The sequence below is a fragment of the Ciconia boyciana genome, chromosome 1, assembly GCF_034638445.1.
Source record: "Ciconia boyciana chromosome 1, ASM3463844v1, whole genome shotgun sequence".
In the NCBI taxonomy this organism is placed as follows: domain Eukaryota; kingdom Metazoa; phylum Chordata; class Aves; order Ciconiiformes; family Ciconiidae; genus Ciconia; species Ciconia boyciana.
This window is the reverse complement of record NC_132934.1, coordinates 55038356-55054340: the sequence shown is the minus strand read 5'-3', so window position 1 is coordinate 55054340 and position 15985 is coordinate 55038356. Positions and strand designations below refer to the sequence as shown.

Genomic DNA, 15985 nt, shown 5'->3' with positions numbered 1-15985 from the left:
ATGACTACTGATTTTCCTTTATGGTTTTCCAGCGATCTTGTCAAAAGCTATCTGGAAATGCAGCACATCTACAGCAGCCAGGTTGTTTTTCTCAGAGACTGTTCCCAAAGGGCTGGACTAAGTCTGTCTGGCTGGAGTGGTGTGCTCAGGGCAGGTTTACCCAGGAAAAGGGGAGCTGTCAGCTGGCTCTGTAAGCTTTGTCTGATGAGGAACTGGGTTTCAGTCTGTTTGACTCTGTGGTGACACCCCTGAGCTGAATTTGTCCCCCAGCCTGTGTTGCTTAAGCAGAACTTCTCCAAGTCCTAAAAAAAAAAAAATACCCTCTTAAATAAATGCTTGTCCACAATATAGTCAGTCTACCAGATTTTGTCTCTCTTAACTCCGAGAAAACAGGCAGTCCAGGACTTTAGCACAGTGGCCTTGAACAAGAATTGCTTTCATTATTTTTCAATGCCTATCTGGCAGCTCCTGTACACATGTTGTACTCTGTCCCTTGGGAGGTCACGGAACCAGAAAAAACAGGGCTGGAATGCAGCAACCTGGAATTCTAGTTCCCCAGAGAGGTTGTGGAGTCTCCATCCTTGGAGATATTTAAAACCTGACAGCACACAGCCCTGCGCAACTTGCTCTAGCTGAGCCTGCTTGAGCAGGTAGGTTGGACTAGGCAGTCTTCAGAGGTACCTTCCAACCTCAACCATACTGTGATTCTATGAATGGAAGAGGTAAAGCAGTTTTCAACCCTTCTTGATTTGAACACATAGAAATTTTCCAATCCATTAGTGAGTCCCTTTAGAAATTTCTTGTGTATAACTGGTTTTACAGCATCTATGAACTGGCTTTGCTTAGTCAGTACACACTTACCCTTTAAACTAGACCCCAGACACATCCAGCAGTCTGCAAACTCTGGGCCCAAAACACTTTTAGTCCACCTCCTTTCCCCATAGCATGATCAACTAGCCATAAGCCATTCATAAAGCCACTGCTTATGTCACCCATCAGCCCTCAAGAATGTGGACATTATCTGAATATCAAACCTTGCTGAACACATTTTTTTTGTTTAATGAAGTTCCAGTGCCTTCTTCCTATAGATGCTCTTGACTGTCAGGTAACACTGAGCTGCTTTCTTTCCTCTACATAGCAGAGCAAGCAATTTGTTTCCCACATAATTTCCCTCAACTGTGCCCAACTGCCCTTTGCAAATATTTAATACTGGGCAAGCTGAAATTGCTGGTTATTATCAACCCACGAGATCTGGCAAATTACTTAATTTCCATGTGTGAAATTAGAGAATAAGCAGTATTATTTTCAGGTTTATGTTTAGTATAGATGGTGTGCTGACTGCCATCAGAGTGCTCATTTTCGACTTTCAAGGAACATTAAGATCTGTGGGCCATACTCAGACACCTTCTCTAAATACTCAACATCACTAATGCAACTGCTCCTCTCCACTGAGCTGGCAAGTGGCAGCCCTGGACAGCAGATGGGCTGAATCACACACCAGTAATCCCCTGAATTCCAATGCCACGACATTCCCATGACATCAGCGTTGGGTACCTGAATCAAGCCCCTTATTTGTGATCACTCACAAGCAAACAGCTCAGGTTTCTAGCCTTCTGTGCCTTGCTCCCCCTGCCCTCCTCCCTTGCTCAGTGATGCATCTGCACATGTCCTGTTCTTAGATTTCTCTGCAGACTCGGAGAATTCTTCTCAATTGCTTTCTAAGGAGCACATGTGCTTACAAGTGAAAGACAGGAAATGGTACAGGAAGAAATAGGACAGAAAAATGTTCCCAGTATGTTACCTGCTGATGTTCTGCAATTCCAAGGTCCAGTGGGGCTCCAAGTCCTGTCCCCGCAGTAGGATCAAGCCCTCTTTGGTTGTGATGAGCAGGTTGCTGCAGTTTGTGTCAGGTGTCTTCATCGTCTGCAGGAATTCAACACCCCCACTGGGACAAATGGAAAGCAGACAGGAAATTCCGAGGCTTGTATCTGCACATCTCAGCACTAGCTGCCTGTCCCCATGGCAATTCATCCTACCTAAGATTTGAACTATTCTTGGAGAAGCCCATCTTTTCCCCAGTGATGGAGCTTAGCTTCTTTTGGGGGTTCCTCAGTTAAGTGGGCTAAATTCAGGTGTGGGGTCTTCTGAACATCTTGAGTTACTATAAAAAGCATGGAGTTTGGGGGTTCACATTTGTTCCCTCCCTTTATTCCTATCCAGGCTGACCTTGACCACAATTTGGCAGTAAAGAAGAAGGAGCTGAGAAATCCAGGCCCACAATGCTGTACACAGACTGAGCTTCCCAAAGGGACCCAATTATCTGGGAACACCTCTTTTTTTTTTTTCCCTCCAGGTATGCATAGGGGGTGAAAGAAAGGAACAAGGAGCAGGAGAAGCAAAGGACTCCCTTTTATCATACTCTGCACTTCTTTTGCTAGGACAGCCACAGGACAGGGAGGAAACAATGGGTTCCCCAGAGTACTATTACCAGCTGGACAATAAAAAGAAGGACAGTATTGAATTAGAAGGGACCATCTCTAGGAGCACTAAGAGGTGCCTACCCTCCCCTTCCTCTCCCAGCAGAAGCAAGGGGACAAGTCTATCTCCTACCTGTAAATGTCAATGAGCTCTGACAGGTTGACAGATCTGCGCTTTTCCCACTCCGGCTCCTCCTGCTGCAGCACTGCAGGAAAGCTGTCTCGGTTTCTGGCTTGGGTAAAGATATCCCTCAGGGCAACTGCTTGAACATTACCTGCCAGGAAGAGTAAAGATGAAGAGTCCTGCCTGCAAAAGTTAATTCCCTAGTAGCACAGAGGGTCCTTGGGACCACTGCAGTTGCGGTAGAAGGCAAAAAAATGCCCAGAGCTGGCTTGATGTGCCTTTGGGAAACTGCGAGGTATTCCAGGCTAGCAGGTATTGGTGCTCCTGCACTTTTCCACACCATGGCAGTGAGACTTGTTCCCATGTCCTCTACTCCTAGCTTTTACAGCAGAAGGCATGGTAGAAATATCCCAGGGACGCTGTGGGCCATTTAAGGTAAAATGTATGTTTTCTCAGCAAGGTGAAGTGCTGGAGAGGCAAGGTGCATCTTACCAAAACCAAACAGGATGTAGATGGCTCCCCGGCTGGTGATGTGGACTTGGGGGCCAATCACTTTCCCTTCTCCATTGGTGCTGTACTTCACAGGCCCACCCAAAGCAGTCCCAGTCTTTCCTGACACCAAGATGAAAAACAGATCAGGCTGCAAAGAGAGAGATGTAGAGATTTTTAGCAGTGCTTTCATGCACTTGTGCTCTCAGAATCTTCCCCAGTCCCCACAGCATGAAGCTCCATTGCTCTTTCCCCCCACAGCAAGGTCTAACTAGTGGTCTCTTTCTCTCTGCTCAGTCTGGCTTCTGGGCGTCTTACATTCATGCTTTTCTCTTGACTGCAAATGCATCAAAGATGGAAGGGACTTAAAAAACCTGAACTCCTCTAACAACATTAATGCTAAAATTGTGGGGAGGGATTAGCATAGGGGAAATCTGCATCTGCATTAATCACACAAGTATTTCTTTCTTTTGGATAAGCTGAATGCTCCTTTCTCCAGAGATCTATCTCAACATGGCTCCCTAAACTGCTGCTAAACACTCACTTCAAACCAAGCCTTCACTGAACAGAAACAGATAATTCTCAAGTCTCAGCCAGGGGTAAATAATGACCCTTCTGTTCATTCCCAGCTGACAAGAAATGCAAGTAGTGTCATTATTGCTTGATCTCACTGCTCTGACCTATTGAAAGAAAAAGGGTGCTGTTCATGGAAATCTAAAGGAATGAAAATGAGGGGCTCTTGCAGCTGCTGTTACAGCCTTTCCACATCAGGCTCCCTGTTCTTCCTCTAGATAGTCAAGGTCCTTTCAAATCTTGAGCAGGGATATGCTGTACCTGTGTCTCTTTGAGAGCCAGAACAATAATATCCCTAATCTTATCTCCATCTACATCCGGAAGAGTTGCAGCTGGTGCAGCCAGGATCCCACTTGAAAGGTGGATGGAGTTCAGTGTCCAGATGGTCTTGCCTGTGGGAAGAACAGGATGAAAGAGACCTGCAGCACTTGGGGAACCAGCGGCATCCCCAGAGCGTTCCACAAAACCTTCCTGAAGGAGGGAGCAAGAGAGGTTGTTTCCCCCATTCTCTGAGAAGAGGAAAGACAAGCCTACAAACTGAGGGAAGCTGCAGTGGGAAGCAAAGTTCTTCCCCCAGCATTTCTTCAGATTGTCTTTGAGTCAGGCCTCAAGTCCTGCTGTGCTTCCTTCTTAGCATCTCTCTAGAAAGGCCTGAGCCCAAAACAATTCCTGAAATAGCAGAGAATATTTGAGGTTCACTTTTGGAAGGAGAACCTAAATGAGAGTGCTGCTCTGCAGGACAGCAGTTGTTTTCCTCAGCCAGCAGTAAAGCCTGTAGGTAGATTCCAGGAAAGGGAACAGATGGGCAGCTCTGATATTCAAAGTGCAAATCTGTGTCTCAGTTAAATTCCCAGCAGCAAATAGCCACTCCAGCATGGCATGCTCACTCCACCTCAGGGTGAAAGCATGTTAGCAGACATGATGTCAAATGGTTCATCAGTCCAGCATGGACACAGCTGGAAATTCAGTAAAACCTGATTTGCAAATTGGCAAATAAACATCAAAAAAAGGCAAAATGAAATTCAGTGCTTTTACTTTTCTATGATTCTTTTGCCAACACTTCTGCTTTTTCAATCAGAGTTTAAAAATGCTTTTCTGCTGCTGCTGCTGCGTAGAATAGGGTTTGCCCCTGCATGACAAAGGAAACCAAAGGCAGGACCTGCAAACACTTGTGCACATTAATAACACTACTACTGCTGGTAAAGGAGACAGCCTATGGTCCTGACCATGCAAACACCATGCAAGTAATCTGGTCCCTAAAAGCATTTGAAAGGTAAGTGCCGTGGCTCATTGACTGGATCTGTCACTTAACCCAAGGTTTCTTCTATGTCTCCATTTTCTGTTCTGATTCCAAAAACATTCCTATACCTACCAATGAATATTTCTGCCAGTGAATTAATGTGGTAGAACAAACAGCAATCAGAGAATGGAAGTGCACATGATCTAGTGATTAAAAATGCAATATTCATTCACATCTAATCAATTCCTCTACGGGCCTAATTTCTCTGGAAAGTTTCCTGGCTGTAGCACACATCCTTATATAACTTCTTCAAGAACGGTGTTCAGCTTTTCAGTGCTGTTAGGTAGGTGCTGAGTTGTACTAACAGCTCAATGTTGATGAGAACAGACATATCCTTTATGCCATGGGGATGCTACAGGATAAGATCAACACTTTGAAATGTTCTGAGATGGTAGGACGAAGATGCTGCCACAGACCAGCAATGGTTTGGATTCTCTTATCTTGTGTAACTAGAAACTCATTAGTGTTTTGACTCCTTCCTGTGTGTCACCAGGTAACAGCCACCACGAAGTGCCAGCACTGAATCATTCGTGCTTATTAGTCCTTTAAAGAAAACAAAAAAGCAGTAGCATATTTCTAATATGCTGATAGTTGACTCTACCTGTGGAGGCACTGAGAAGGCTGAGGAATTTTGATGTTCCTGTAACAAGGCAGACGGGTTCTGCAGGTGCCCCCAGTGACAGCCCTTTGCATTGCACACTCCGAGTCTCCTCTGGAAGCTGGATGGACCACAAGGTGCTGCCATTCATACCAGAAAGGGCCACCACAGTTACGGAGGGCCTAGAGACACCTGGAAGAGGCAGGAAAGAGAGAGTGAAATCCCTTGGCATCAGAGGCTATGCCCATGCTGCCTTTGGTCTTTGCACTTGAGTTCTAGCTCTAGCTCCTAGAGCTGAGTGGCTCAAGCCAGCCACATCCACACTGCCTGAAAGCAAAGGTCAAATCCCACCCCATCACTGAGTCTCTCTGCCTGCAGAGCCTAGCAGTGATCTCCAGACTAGTTGGGCTATCAGCCAACAGTGCAGACATCATGGAGGTTGGACCTGAGCTCACAGCAAGAAATGTGGTCAGCTGGGTACAGAGAAACCAAGATCCTTGGGACAACCTGCTCAGTTGTGCTGACTTCCTGGTGTGAAATATACTGCTGTCAAACCAGACTGATCCTTCCGATCCCCTCTCCCTCAAGACAATGGCTAGCACCAAGAGGAAACCTTAAATGACTCCCAAGGCAGATGCCACCTTATGTGAAAGTCCTGGGTTGTTTGTAATTCTGGAGCAGCAGCAGATGATTGGCAATTTGAGAGCTTTTTCTTTTGTTTTCCAAATGAGTTGTATTATTGTGAAAAAGAGACTGAATGCAACCAATTGGTGTAACTCAGAGGTCTTTTCCTAATTCACCAGTTAGCACAAAATAATTGTAAAAAAAAAAAGTGCTCTATGCTATTTCAATTGATTGTTGGTTCTGATTCCAATTGTGAGCAACTTTTAGCTCAGCCTGCCCTCAGACATAACTGTGGTTACTGTAATCTCCACCTGGTATGCTCATATCACAATTTAAGATGAACTCCCATACATTTCAAAATAACAACAGTCCCAGCTGACTCCTGTCTTACTAGCAAAACAACATGTGACGTGACTACACAAAGGGCGTATCTGCACCACTGGCTAAAAGCAAGTCTGAGCCCACTCTCAAAATCAAACTCACTCTCTTCTCAAACTGAAAATCATCTGGCTTATGCTAAGGGGTTGCCCCAGCCCAAGTTCTCTTCATTGGGTTGGCAGGGACCAAGAACAACTAACTCCTGAATGCAGCTCACAGCTGTTGTGTGTACAAGCTGGAGAAACAGCTAACAATGTCATAGCTTACTCCATCAGGTATCTATCCCAAGCTTATCTCTACTTGACACTGTGTGAATGCTCTGAGCACAAGCTACAGGAAGGCTGATGTCCAGCTCTGTGGGTTTAGGATTGTGATGTGCTTACACCTGCTTTAGGGTCTGCTTTTTCTCTTCCAGCATAGCTATAGCCCAGGATGCAGCTAGGTATGACTAGTTCCATTCAGAGCGTGCTGAGAACTGTATATATGTCTGCAATGAAAGATAAATACAACGCAACAGCAAAACATAGAACACAAGGACAACCTCTACAAACTGAATGCAGCCTTTACATCAACAGTATCTCTCTCTCTCACCTTTTTTTAAACTTATTCTACAGTTTTCTCTCTGCTCATAGGTTTCTTTCTATAGGACTTGCTGTAAAATACCGAGGGCCTTGCTTGGGCCATGGAGAAGCAGCATTTTCCCTATCCTCTAACTATATTTTTATTACCCTACTCTTTGAAGAGCCAAGGTATTTTGCTCCCACAAGAGTTCTCTTCAGGCTGCACAATGTATGCTTGCTCCCTGAGTATGTCTCTGACACTAAAGAGATTCACTTAATCTCAGGTGATGCCAGGCTGGGCAGACACAGTACAGCAGGTAGCTGGGAACCTCCAGGGCTTCAGAAGCCCAGTGCAATAGGATGCCACTGGACTTGGCAGCCCCCGTGTAGCAGTGGCCAGTATCAGCAGGCTGCTGCTATGTCACACGAGGGGTGTGAGGGTTAACAGAGAAAGCAAAAGCAGCCAGGAGGACGAAGCAGGGAGATACCTGCTAAACAGCCAGGCACAGTAGCTTCCGCACCATCAGCCAGTCTAATATCTGTGAATTAACAACGATTTGGAGCCTGGCAAGTATATGGAGTGACCTGAAGAAAAAGGCATCAAGGTGAAGGTGTTTCCTGCAACACCAACCTACAGCTGCTCTAAAAAAATCCATAATGCTCCCTGTTGGCAAGCAACTGGCTAAATCAGAAGAAAGAGAGCACTTCAACAGTCAGGTCTGCCATCACTGTTCCTGTCGCCCAACTACCCTTGGTAATGACCAGGACACTGGACCACAGATCAGGAAAGAGTCGAGACTCTGCCACTGAATCTCATTTGTGACCTTTGTCAAGCTGCTTCCCTTCTCTGTGCTTTCACCTCTGTGCCTGTAAAATGGAGGTAGTTAGACTGAGCTCTTTTGTGAAGGGCTCTGAGAGATAATAAGGGGGGGGAGAAACCTTACCTTATTTCCAATTGCTATCTGTAGAGCAGTGCTTTCTGATCTCTTTATCTCTGCCCCCAAACCAAGTGCGCACAAATACCGGACAAAGAGATGGACTTGCCCCAAGATGAGATAACGGTAAATAGATGATGTTGCCCCATCAGGTATGGGAGCACAGGCTTGCAATGAAAATTATGAGCAGCATGACAAAGCACAGGCACAGTACACCAGCAATTTTAAGGAGCTCTGAAAAGAGCAATGCAGTGGATTTGCAGTGGCAGGAACTCTTCCCGTGCATAAGGCAAACATACAAAGGTCTGTACTGACATGTACAGAAAGAGGAATGGAAAGGAGCTGCGATGCTTACCCATGACACTAGCATTCATCAAGGCAGTGAAGACAATGAGGATGTCAGGGAGCCCATCGCCGTTCACATCACACAGCTCCAGTGGGGATAATACACCACCTGCAACAGTCACAGAGAATCACCACACTGTTGTCAAAAAGGCCATCCAGCCCATTTTCCACGCTGGGAGAGGAGGGCTGGCCCAGAAAAGAGACTCATGGACAGCCAAGCCTCACAGAGTCTGCTAGGGAACCACCAATGCCAGGCAGCTCATACCATGGCAAGATCTTTCATTGCATGGAAAGGCAGAAATGTAGCATCTGGGTCAGAGAAAGGAAAGGGAAAAATGGAGGAGCTCACAGAAAAAGATTTCCACTTCCCACTTCACTTTCTGAGGTGATGTGGGAGCAACATATCTTATGAAAGGCTTAGATTTGGAAGCCAGGGGCAGAAAGCAAGGAGGGAGAGACATACCTAGACCTGGCAGAAATTATTTCACAAACCACTGTTACTTTACTGCAAAAGTCAGAACAGGAGATACTTTAGAAATGTTATCAGTGGCCCATATAGGATGACAAAAGATCCCGAATGTTGATTTATGGATTCAAGCAGGACAAGAAGACAAAAGAAACAAGGTTAGTTAAGCCAGTTAGAAGACACAAAGACTTCTATCCCTCTCCTCCTGAACACGCCCACACACTTCAGCGTGGAGGTGCTGGTGAAACCCAGGATGCAGAGAGGGAAGCACTATGTTTTAAAGTGGGCTGGGCCATCTCCATCTGGAACAGAGCACACCATCCAGATAAAAAGGCAGGATGGGAGAAGAGTCAAAATGTTTTTCGGTGTTGACAGAAACAAGATTTTGTGGCACTGTTATCTACTGATGCCAGACTTCACAGGCCTCAGCTTGGAAGAGTGAGCAGGACACAGCTGCCTCTCTACTACCTCGGAGCATCTGCAGTGGTGAGGAAGGGCCTCTGCTCCGACCTGGCTCTCCCAGATAGGTCTCTCCCGCCGATGCCCAGCCTGGGAGCTGCCACCTCCCCCATGCCAGATGCTGTTCCTGGGGCTTTCTCACCTGCTCCCTGACCTAGGTTGCGGTTCCAGGTGTTATGCAAGTCTCTAGGGGGACAGGGAATTAGAAATGCGCACACCAACACAAGAATCATCGAGATCACCACAGTGAGCAAAAAGATCGCTGTGCGCAGGTATGGCATTAGGGAGGGAGCAGCCTTCTGCTCCAAACTCCCAGCCGTCTCTGCAGGATAACCCTCGGGCGCACTCTCTGACGTGTGCTGCTTTGTCATCCCAACCTCCACATCAGAGTCAGGGTCCTGCACCTCCTCAGGGGGGCTCTTCCCGTTCTTGACCCCCCCATTCTTCTGGATGTTGAGTACCAGGTCATCTTCACTTTCATCACTGTCAGCCTGAGTGAGGGGATCATATTCCCCGAGGTCCGGGCTCTTCTTTCCTGAGGAAAGAGATGGAGAGAGATAACAAAGCATGAATTCCTCGCTTTTTTTAGGATCTCAGTGGAGAAAAGGTTGCAGTGGAGAGTGATACAGAACGGATGACAGCGCAGTCTGCATTTTGCATGGATCCTAGTGAGAGGTGTGAGAGAAAAGACAGGGTCTGTCCATGTTTCAGAGTAGCAGCTGCAGGAGAAAAGATGCCGACAGTTTATTTCCCCAAGATAAAGGTGTATATATATAATATCTATATACATATATATACACACATATGTATGTATATATATGGAATTCATGGCTGATTTAATTCTAAAACTGTTTGGTAATGAGACACACTGACATGAAGTCATGCTTAACGCTCTGAGTACCTAAATCGCAGCACTCTCTTGACTTCAGACTCTGAACTCCTTTAGCATTTGCCAGCCTCTAATCCCAACACAGCCCCTGTTCACTTGTAGTCTGTGTTCTCTGAGGGGGCCTCCCTCTGCAACTCATTTTTCCCCTCCTCCTCCTGCCTGGTCCAAGCAGCACTGCTGCCTTGTAGTGTGCCACATCTGCTGTCCTGTTTTGTGAGGGATAGAAGGGATAGAGCACTGCGCATGGTTTCTCTGCAGTGCTGGTACAAATGGGTATCGACTCCCTGAAGAAGAGGGCAAAATGATTTTGCCCTTTTGGGCCAGTAACACGCTAGTGTCTGAAGGGATCAGGGCTGACAACCTTCTCTGCGTGGCTCAGCACTGCGAGAGGGAGTGCTCCAGCCCCTGCAGTAGGAAACTACAGTGCTCTTGCTCTGTTCCTGCTCCCACCAGAGCCAACAGCTTGGGCTTGGCCTTGCCAAGATAGATAACTTAGTACTGATGCCTTCAGGTAGTGGTACAAGAAAGTAGCTTAGCTTTAGGTGTCTCCCCCACAGATGCCTGGCACATGGATGACTTCTCCCCCAAGCCCTAGACAGCCGCAGGGAGTGTGACGAGGGCCCAGTCGTACATGCTGGCATAAGGCCAAGGCCATCTGTTTACAGGGGCAGGCAAGATAACGCAGACTCACTGCCCTGAGCTACGAGTGGAGGATCACGTCCCAGGGAGCAGCCCTGCACCACCAGGCTGGGCATGGAGCCATGGCCACTGCTCCGATGACTGCAGGGTCTCAGTCTATTTCTCTGTCTCTCCTGTTCCAAGGTGGGACTTTGCTATCCTAGATATCTGCCTCATTTCCCTTTGCCTAAAGCTGACCCAAGACAGGAGCTAACTTGTGCCCGAAGATGCCTGAAGTGATACATGCGAGGCATAAATAATAAGCAAAAATAATGCAAGCTGTAACCACTTTCAGACACTAAGATGATGGGAAGGCTTTACAGAGCAGAAATTTAAGGGCTTTCATGATTATTCTTCCTGCATAAGACAATATGCCTTACTTCTGGTCTTCCTGTTAAAGGCAGACTCACAGTTACAGACGTACTTTAATATCTAGTTTGTGCAACACACCTATTTTGCATCATCTAGAATCTATTTTGCAGCATGTGCATCTCATTTCTTTCTCATTTCTTGTCCCATGAAAGGACCTTCTCTTCCCCTTCCTGTACGACTTCTATATGGTATTCAGTGTCAGTTTTAGGATTTAAGAAAAACAATCCCACTAAAGGCCAAAATGCCCCACACTAAGTGGAGCAGCCAGGACAACCCACCCCACACTGAACAGAGCGAAATAGAGATATCCAACAAGATCACATATCTAAATCAGACCCTTCCTTTTTGAACTAGGGGCTTCTACGAAGGACTCACATCAAAACAATCGGGTGCATATACACACTCCAAAAAGCTGTTCCTTGTGGAGGCAGAGCACCCAGTTAAAAGATACTACATTCCTATGGGACGGTCTGGTGTATCCCTGTGAGACACCGCATTGTTTCACATAGATCTGCCCTAAACATGCGTTCAAAGTGTGGGCTTTTCAAGAAGTCTTGATAACCTTGGCTCCATCCTGTGAGCAGCACAGAAGGCCACCAACCTTGGTGGCACACAGCTCTCTGCTCAGAGATTGAAGTGACAGCGCAGTGTGAATTTCCCAGATGTCTATACAGTAGGTTGTGCTGACAAGTTGCTGAAAGAGTACTAAGCGAAAACAAGAAATTCCAGAGAGGACTCGCTGGCAGGGTATTTGCAGCTTCTCACTACAGATACAGCTGTGCCAGTTCAAGCCAGGTCAGAGTGGCATGAAAAGCAAATGCTGCTGGCCCAAGAGTAAATGGTACTTAGCCTGGGAAGTCAAAGTCGGACAGTTACGTTAACCAGACTGCTCCCGGTTTTGGAAAATGCTGTGCTTTGAGTAAAACAACTCAACAGCATACTTACACTTCAGATATACTGTGATTTGTTCAATTATTTTAATTACAGACAGTCAACCCAGAAGACTGAAACCTGCTGTTCATCCTTGGGGCAACTAAAAGCATTGATAGGAATAAGCTTTATCTGGAACAGTTTCGTTCTGGATCTCCAGGAGACAGAAAGGACCTTGAAACTATGGCTCACCCACTCCTTGAACTGGGATTGAGATTTTGGCAATATCGACAGTGGTGTCAACCACAGATGATCTGTAACAGGAACACCTTTCCTGCTGAGAACCACTGATCAGAGACTAGAAAACAGCTACTACACAGTAATGACTTACAACTTTTGATGATCTACATAGGAAAGGATTTATTGAGTTATAGGAGAGCTATAAAGCAGAGTGCTGCTCAGTCTTATTTCATGTCTAAGCCTGACCAGGAACCAGAAACTGGCATTCCTTCTCGCTAACTCTCCTCAAAAGGTTAGTTGGCACTCTCACAAGGCACAGCCACTCAGTAAGGTCAGGCATAAAATGTCCTGCTGATTTTTTTTTTTTAAGCCAAAAGGAGGGAAGACACTGCCCTTTAACAACAGCTGTTGGAGCACTCACCTAGCACATGGGAAATCCAACTGCATATCTAATCTCAGAGGATTCAAACGCTCATCTCCCACTGTTCGGAGACAGCCCTAACAATCGATCTGTAGGTGTTTTGGGAATGCATCTGGAGGACTGGCGAGGACGTACTCAGCCTGGCCTCCCGAGGCTGTTCTGCAGTGCAGAGAATACATAACTCATGATTCACCTGGCTGGAGAGAGAGCAGAAGGAACATGACTCTTCATCTGAGTTTTAGGTCACTTGCTGTGGGGAAGGAGGGATACCACACGTGGCTTCCACTAATCACTCCCAAATGATTTTTCAACAGAAAAGCATAAATAGAGAGACATAAACAGCAGTAAAGAATATGTGAAAACAAGGGCAGTCTCACACCATTTAGAGAATTATGATTTATTGAGAAGTGCTCCAGAAGTCAAATTCTTTCCTTTCTGGTCAACAACAAGGCTCAGGCTGGGGGAAGACAGTTTGTCCACCAAGAGAAAGCTAAAACTGCCTCTGTTGCAAGTGATCAGCTGTCAGAAAATCCAATACTCCCATGCAGTTTTCAGCTTTCAGCAGTTTTCGTGGGAGTAGAAATGCTAAGACCTGAGTCAGCCTCTTGGTCAAACTCTAACCGTATCTCCTGAAATGCTAATCACTGTGTAACCTTCATGATAAATTAGTCCCTGCGCTAAAGAAAACGGACTCCAGACCTACCTTGAGCAGTTCTGTGGTCTTGTGTTTGCAACAGATCTGTATAACTCACATCTTGTTATCTGTCTTTTGCACAGCATTTCTAAGCGTATATAAACCTTGCATCCACTTCACAGGGAGAGTTCATAGCAGCAAAGTCAGTTTCCCTGCTGCTCTGTGTTCTCTCCTACAGGTATAGTAAATAAACTGCTTCTGTTCTGACCAGCTTTAAAATTGTATTCCATTTTTTCCATGGCACCAGTGATAAAACAGAGGTTCCCAGTCAGTGGCCTGTGGTTACAATCAATCTGAGGAACTGTTGCTTGTGGTCTGTGGCTAAGTTACTGGTCATGTCGCCCTGGATTTTTTTTTGCAGCCACAGGAAGAAAAAGCAAATACCGAAGAGGAAGGTTTTCAGAGGCAGAAGAGAGAGAAAATGCCCCAGACTTATCAATTTTCAAGGGCAGATGGACTCTAAACTGCACTTTATGACTTCAAAAATCTCCCATGCATTTGCCTAATAGTACTTTTTGCACAGGTAGCTCTTGCAACTATTGCAGTAGAAGAATGTGACCTCTCAAAGAAGAAAAGATGAATCATGTGATCATGATTTGGAAAGGAGGCATCTGTGAGGTGATCTGTGTTGGAATCAGGTCCCACTCATAATGAAATACTCATTTCTAGTGCTGATGGCTTGAAAGATATTAATTGTAATCTTTTTTCTGTTTTTGACTTACTGGAAAGGCTTTTCTTTGCATTCACTTTGGAGTGAAAAGAGCAGATCTTGGACTTTAGATGAGTACAATTTTCAGTGCATTACTCCAACAACAACATACTGGTTCCAGTATCCTTTGTACTCGCTTCATGTTCTGTTTATTTTTCTTTTTTTTCTCAGCTGGCAGTTGGCAGGCACCAGTCACTGGGTACTGCAGGCATATCACTAAGCCCACGGGGACATAAGTTGCCACATATTGATGTAATTAATTTAATGAGATGCAGCAGGAAAAAACAGGTATAGCAATAAGCTTTCTGCTTTCTCATTGCTGTTGAAAGCTGCATTTTTCAAGAGTTAACCACACAAACAAGGTATGATATATGCAATTTAATCTAAGAACTGATGCAAGAACTGTTTTCTTAACTGCGGTTGCAAGGCCTGTGCTCTTTTCCAAATCAGTGCCTCCCAACAGCAGATATCAAATAGATCACACTGGTTCCAGAGGTCCCAGAAGAGATCTGTACTTGTTATTGTACAGTTCCCCAGTGGTCACACCCCAATACATGCACTTATACCCACCAGTTTGCACTTTTCCTAAATAAGCTTCATGTAAAATGTATTCCTTCCCATTTAGACAAACATATATATATGAGCACGAAGAAACTGATTTGCAAACAAAAATTCTTTGAATGAGATCTAACAGGCACTACAAAAACTAAAAAATAATGACTCCTGGTATGGGTTACTAAAAGCTGGTGAGAAGGGCCCTGAAGACATTACTGTGATCTTCATGGACCGATGGAGGAGGAAAGTACAACCTGCCCACTGAGTACACCTTCACAGACTGAGGCACTGCAGGACCACAGTGGTGCGTGGTGCCGGGAAGGAGCCCTCCCCCAGCAGAGCACAGCTGGGCCCCATCTCTGTCCCATGGCTGTCCCGAAGGCAAGACATGGTCAGGAGGGGCAACAAGACACTTTCCCATTGGGTTAATGCAGCCAGGTCCATTGGCACCATCTCCAGTCCATCCAACAGCAACTAGCACGCTCTCAAGATTTGGTTTTGCAATGTATTTGCATTCCCTTTTAATCTCCTCACTGAAGACAATGGTTGTTGGACTGCTGCTCACTGCCTTATCTTTCAAAGATCTCGTTCCCTGACACAATAGTCCCTTATGCTTGAATATCTTTTCATCTTGCTGAAGATCTCTGGCTGGAAGGTATGCAGAGGTGGTAGGCAGACCTTAAATATTTACCTGGGTAATTGCAGTGGCACTTACCGAACTCCTGGCCTGGCTTTTGGGGGTAAAACCCGGCAGGAGTGGATCAGAGAGGGACTAGTGCTTTCTCGCGGTGGTGGCGGCTGTCTTGAGCCCTGTGCCCACTTCTGCACGGCCTGCGGGACCCCGTGCCTCCTCCCGCGCAGTCCCGGCGCGGCTCCGCACAGGGCCGCGGCCAGGCCCAGGCTCCCCAGCCGCCACACACGACACTCCCGCAGCCCCGAGGCGCTGCCCGGTCTCCTGTAGCCCTCCCTCCGCCACGGGCCCCGGACAGAGGCCGCCACCCCCCCGCACCGCCTGTGCCCCCAGGGCGGCCGGGCCTCGACCCACATCGCCACATCACCATGGCAACGCAGCCCACCGGCCCCAGGCAGGGGCAACCACGCCTCCCCGCCGCCGGGGGCAGACCCAGACGTGGCTGCCCTGGCCTGGCCCGGCCCGGCGCTCCCTCCCTCCCGCGGGTGCGGACCCCTTACCCGGCAGCTTCAACGCCCGAGACAGCACCGTAGCCATG

The 15985-nt window shown here is 46.7% G+C and overlaps 1 protein-coding gene across 1 annotated transcript in view; it reads right to left on the bottom strand.

Moving 5' to 3' along the window:
* Positions 1 to 15985, bottom strand: part of FAM234B (family with sequence similarity 234 member B) — a 22819-nt gene extending 6834 nt beyond the window's left edge. The window contains exons 1-8 of the mRNA XM_072867457.1: positions 15948 to 15985; positions 9471 to 9863; positions 8414 to 8512; positions 5565 to 5753; positions 3925 to 4055; positions 3094 to 3241; positions 2611 to 2752; positions 1802 to 1945 (exon numbers count right to left, since the gene is read on the bottom strand). Coding sequence (XP_072723558.1) covers positions 1802 to 1945; positions 2611 to 2752; positions 3094 to 3241; positions 3925 to 4055; positions 5565 to 5753; positions 8414 to 8512; positions 9471 to 9863; positions 15948 to 15984 — 1283 coding nt within the window. The 5' untranslated portion in view covers position 15985. The remainder of the gene's footprint in view (positions 1 to 1801; positions 1946 to 2610; positions 2753 to 3093; positions 3242 to 3924; positions 4056 to 5564; positions 5754 to 8413; positions 8513 to 9470; positions 9864 to 15947) is intronic.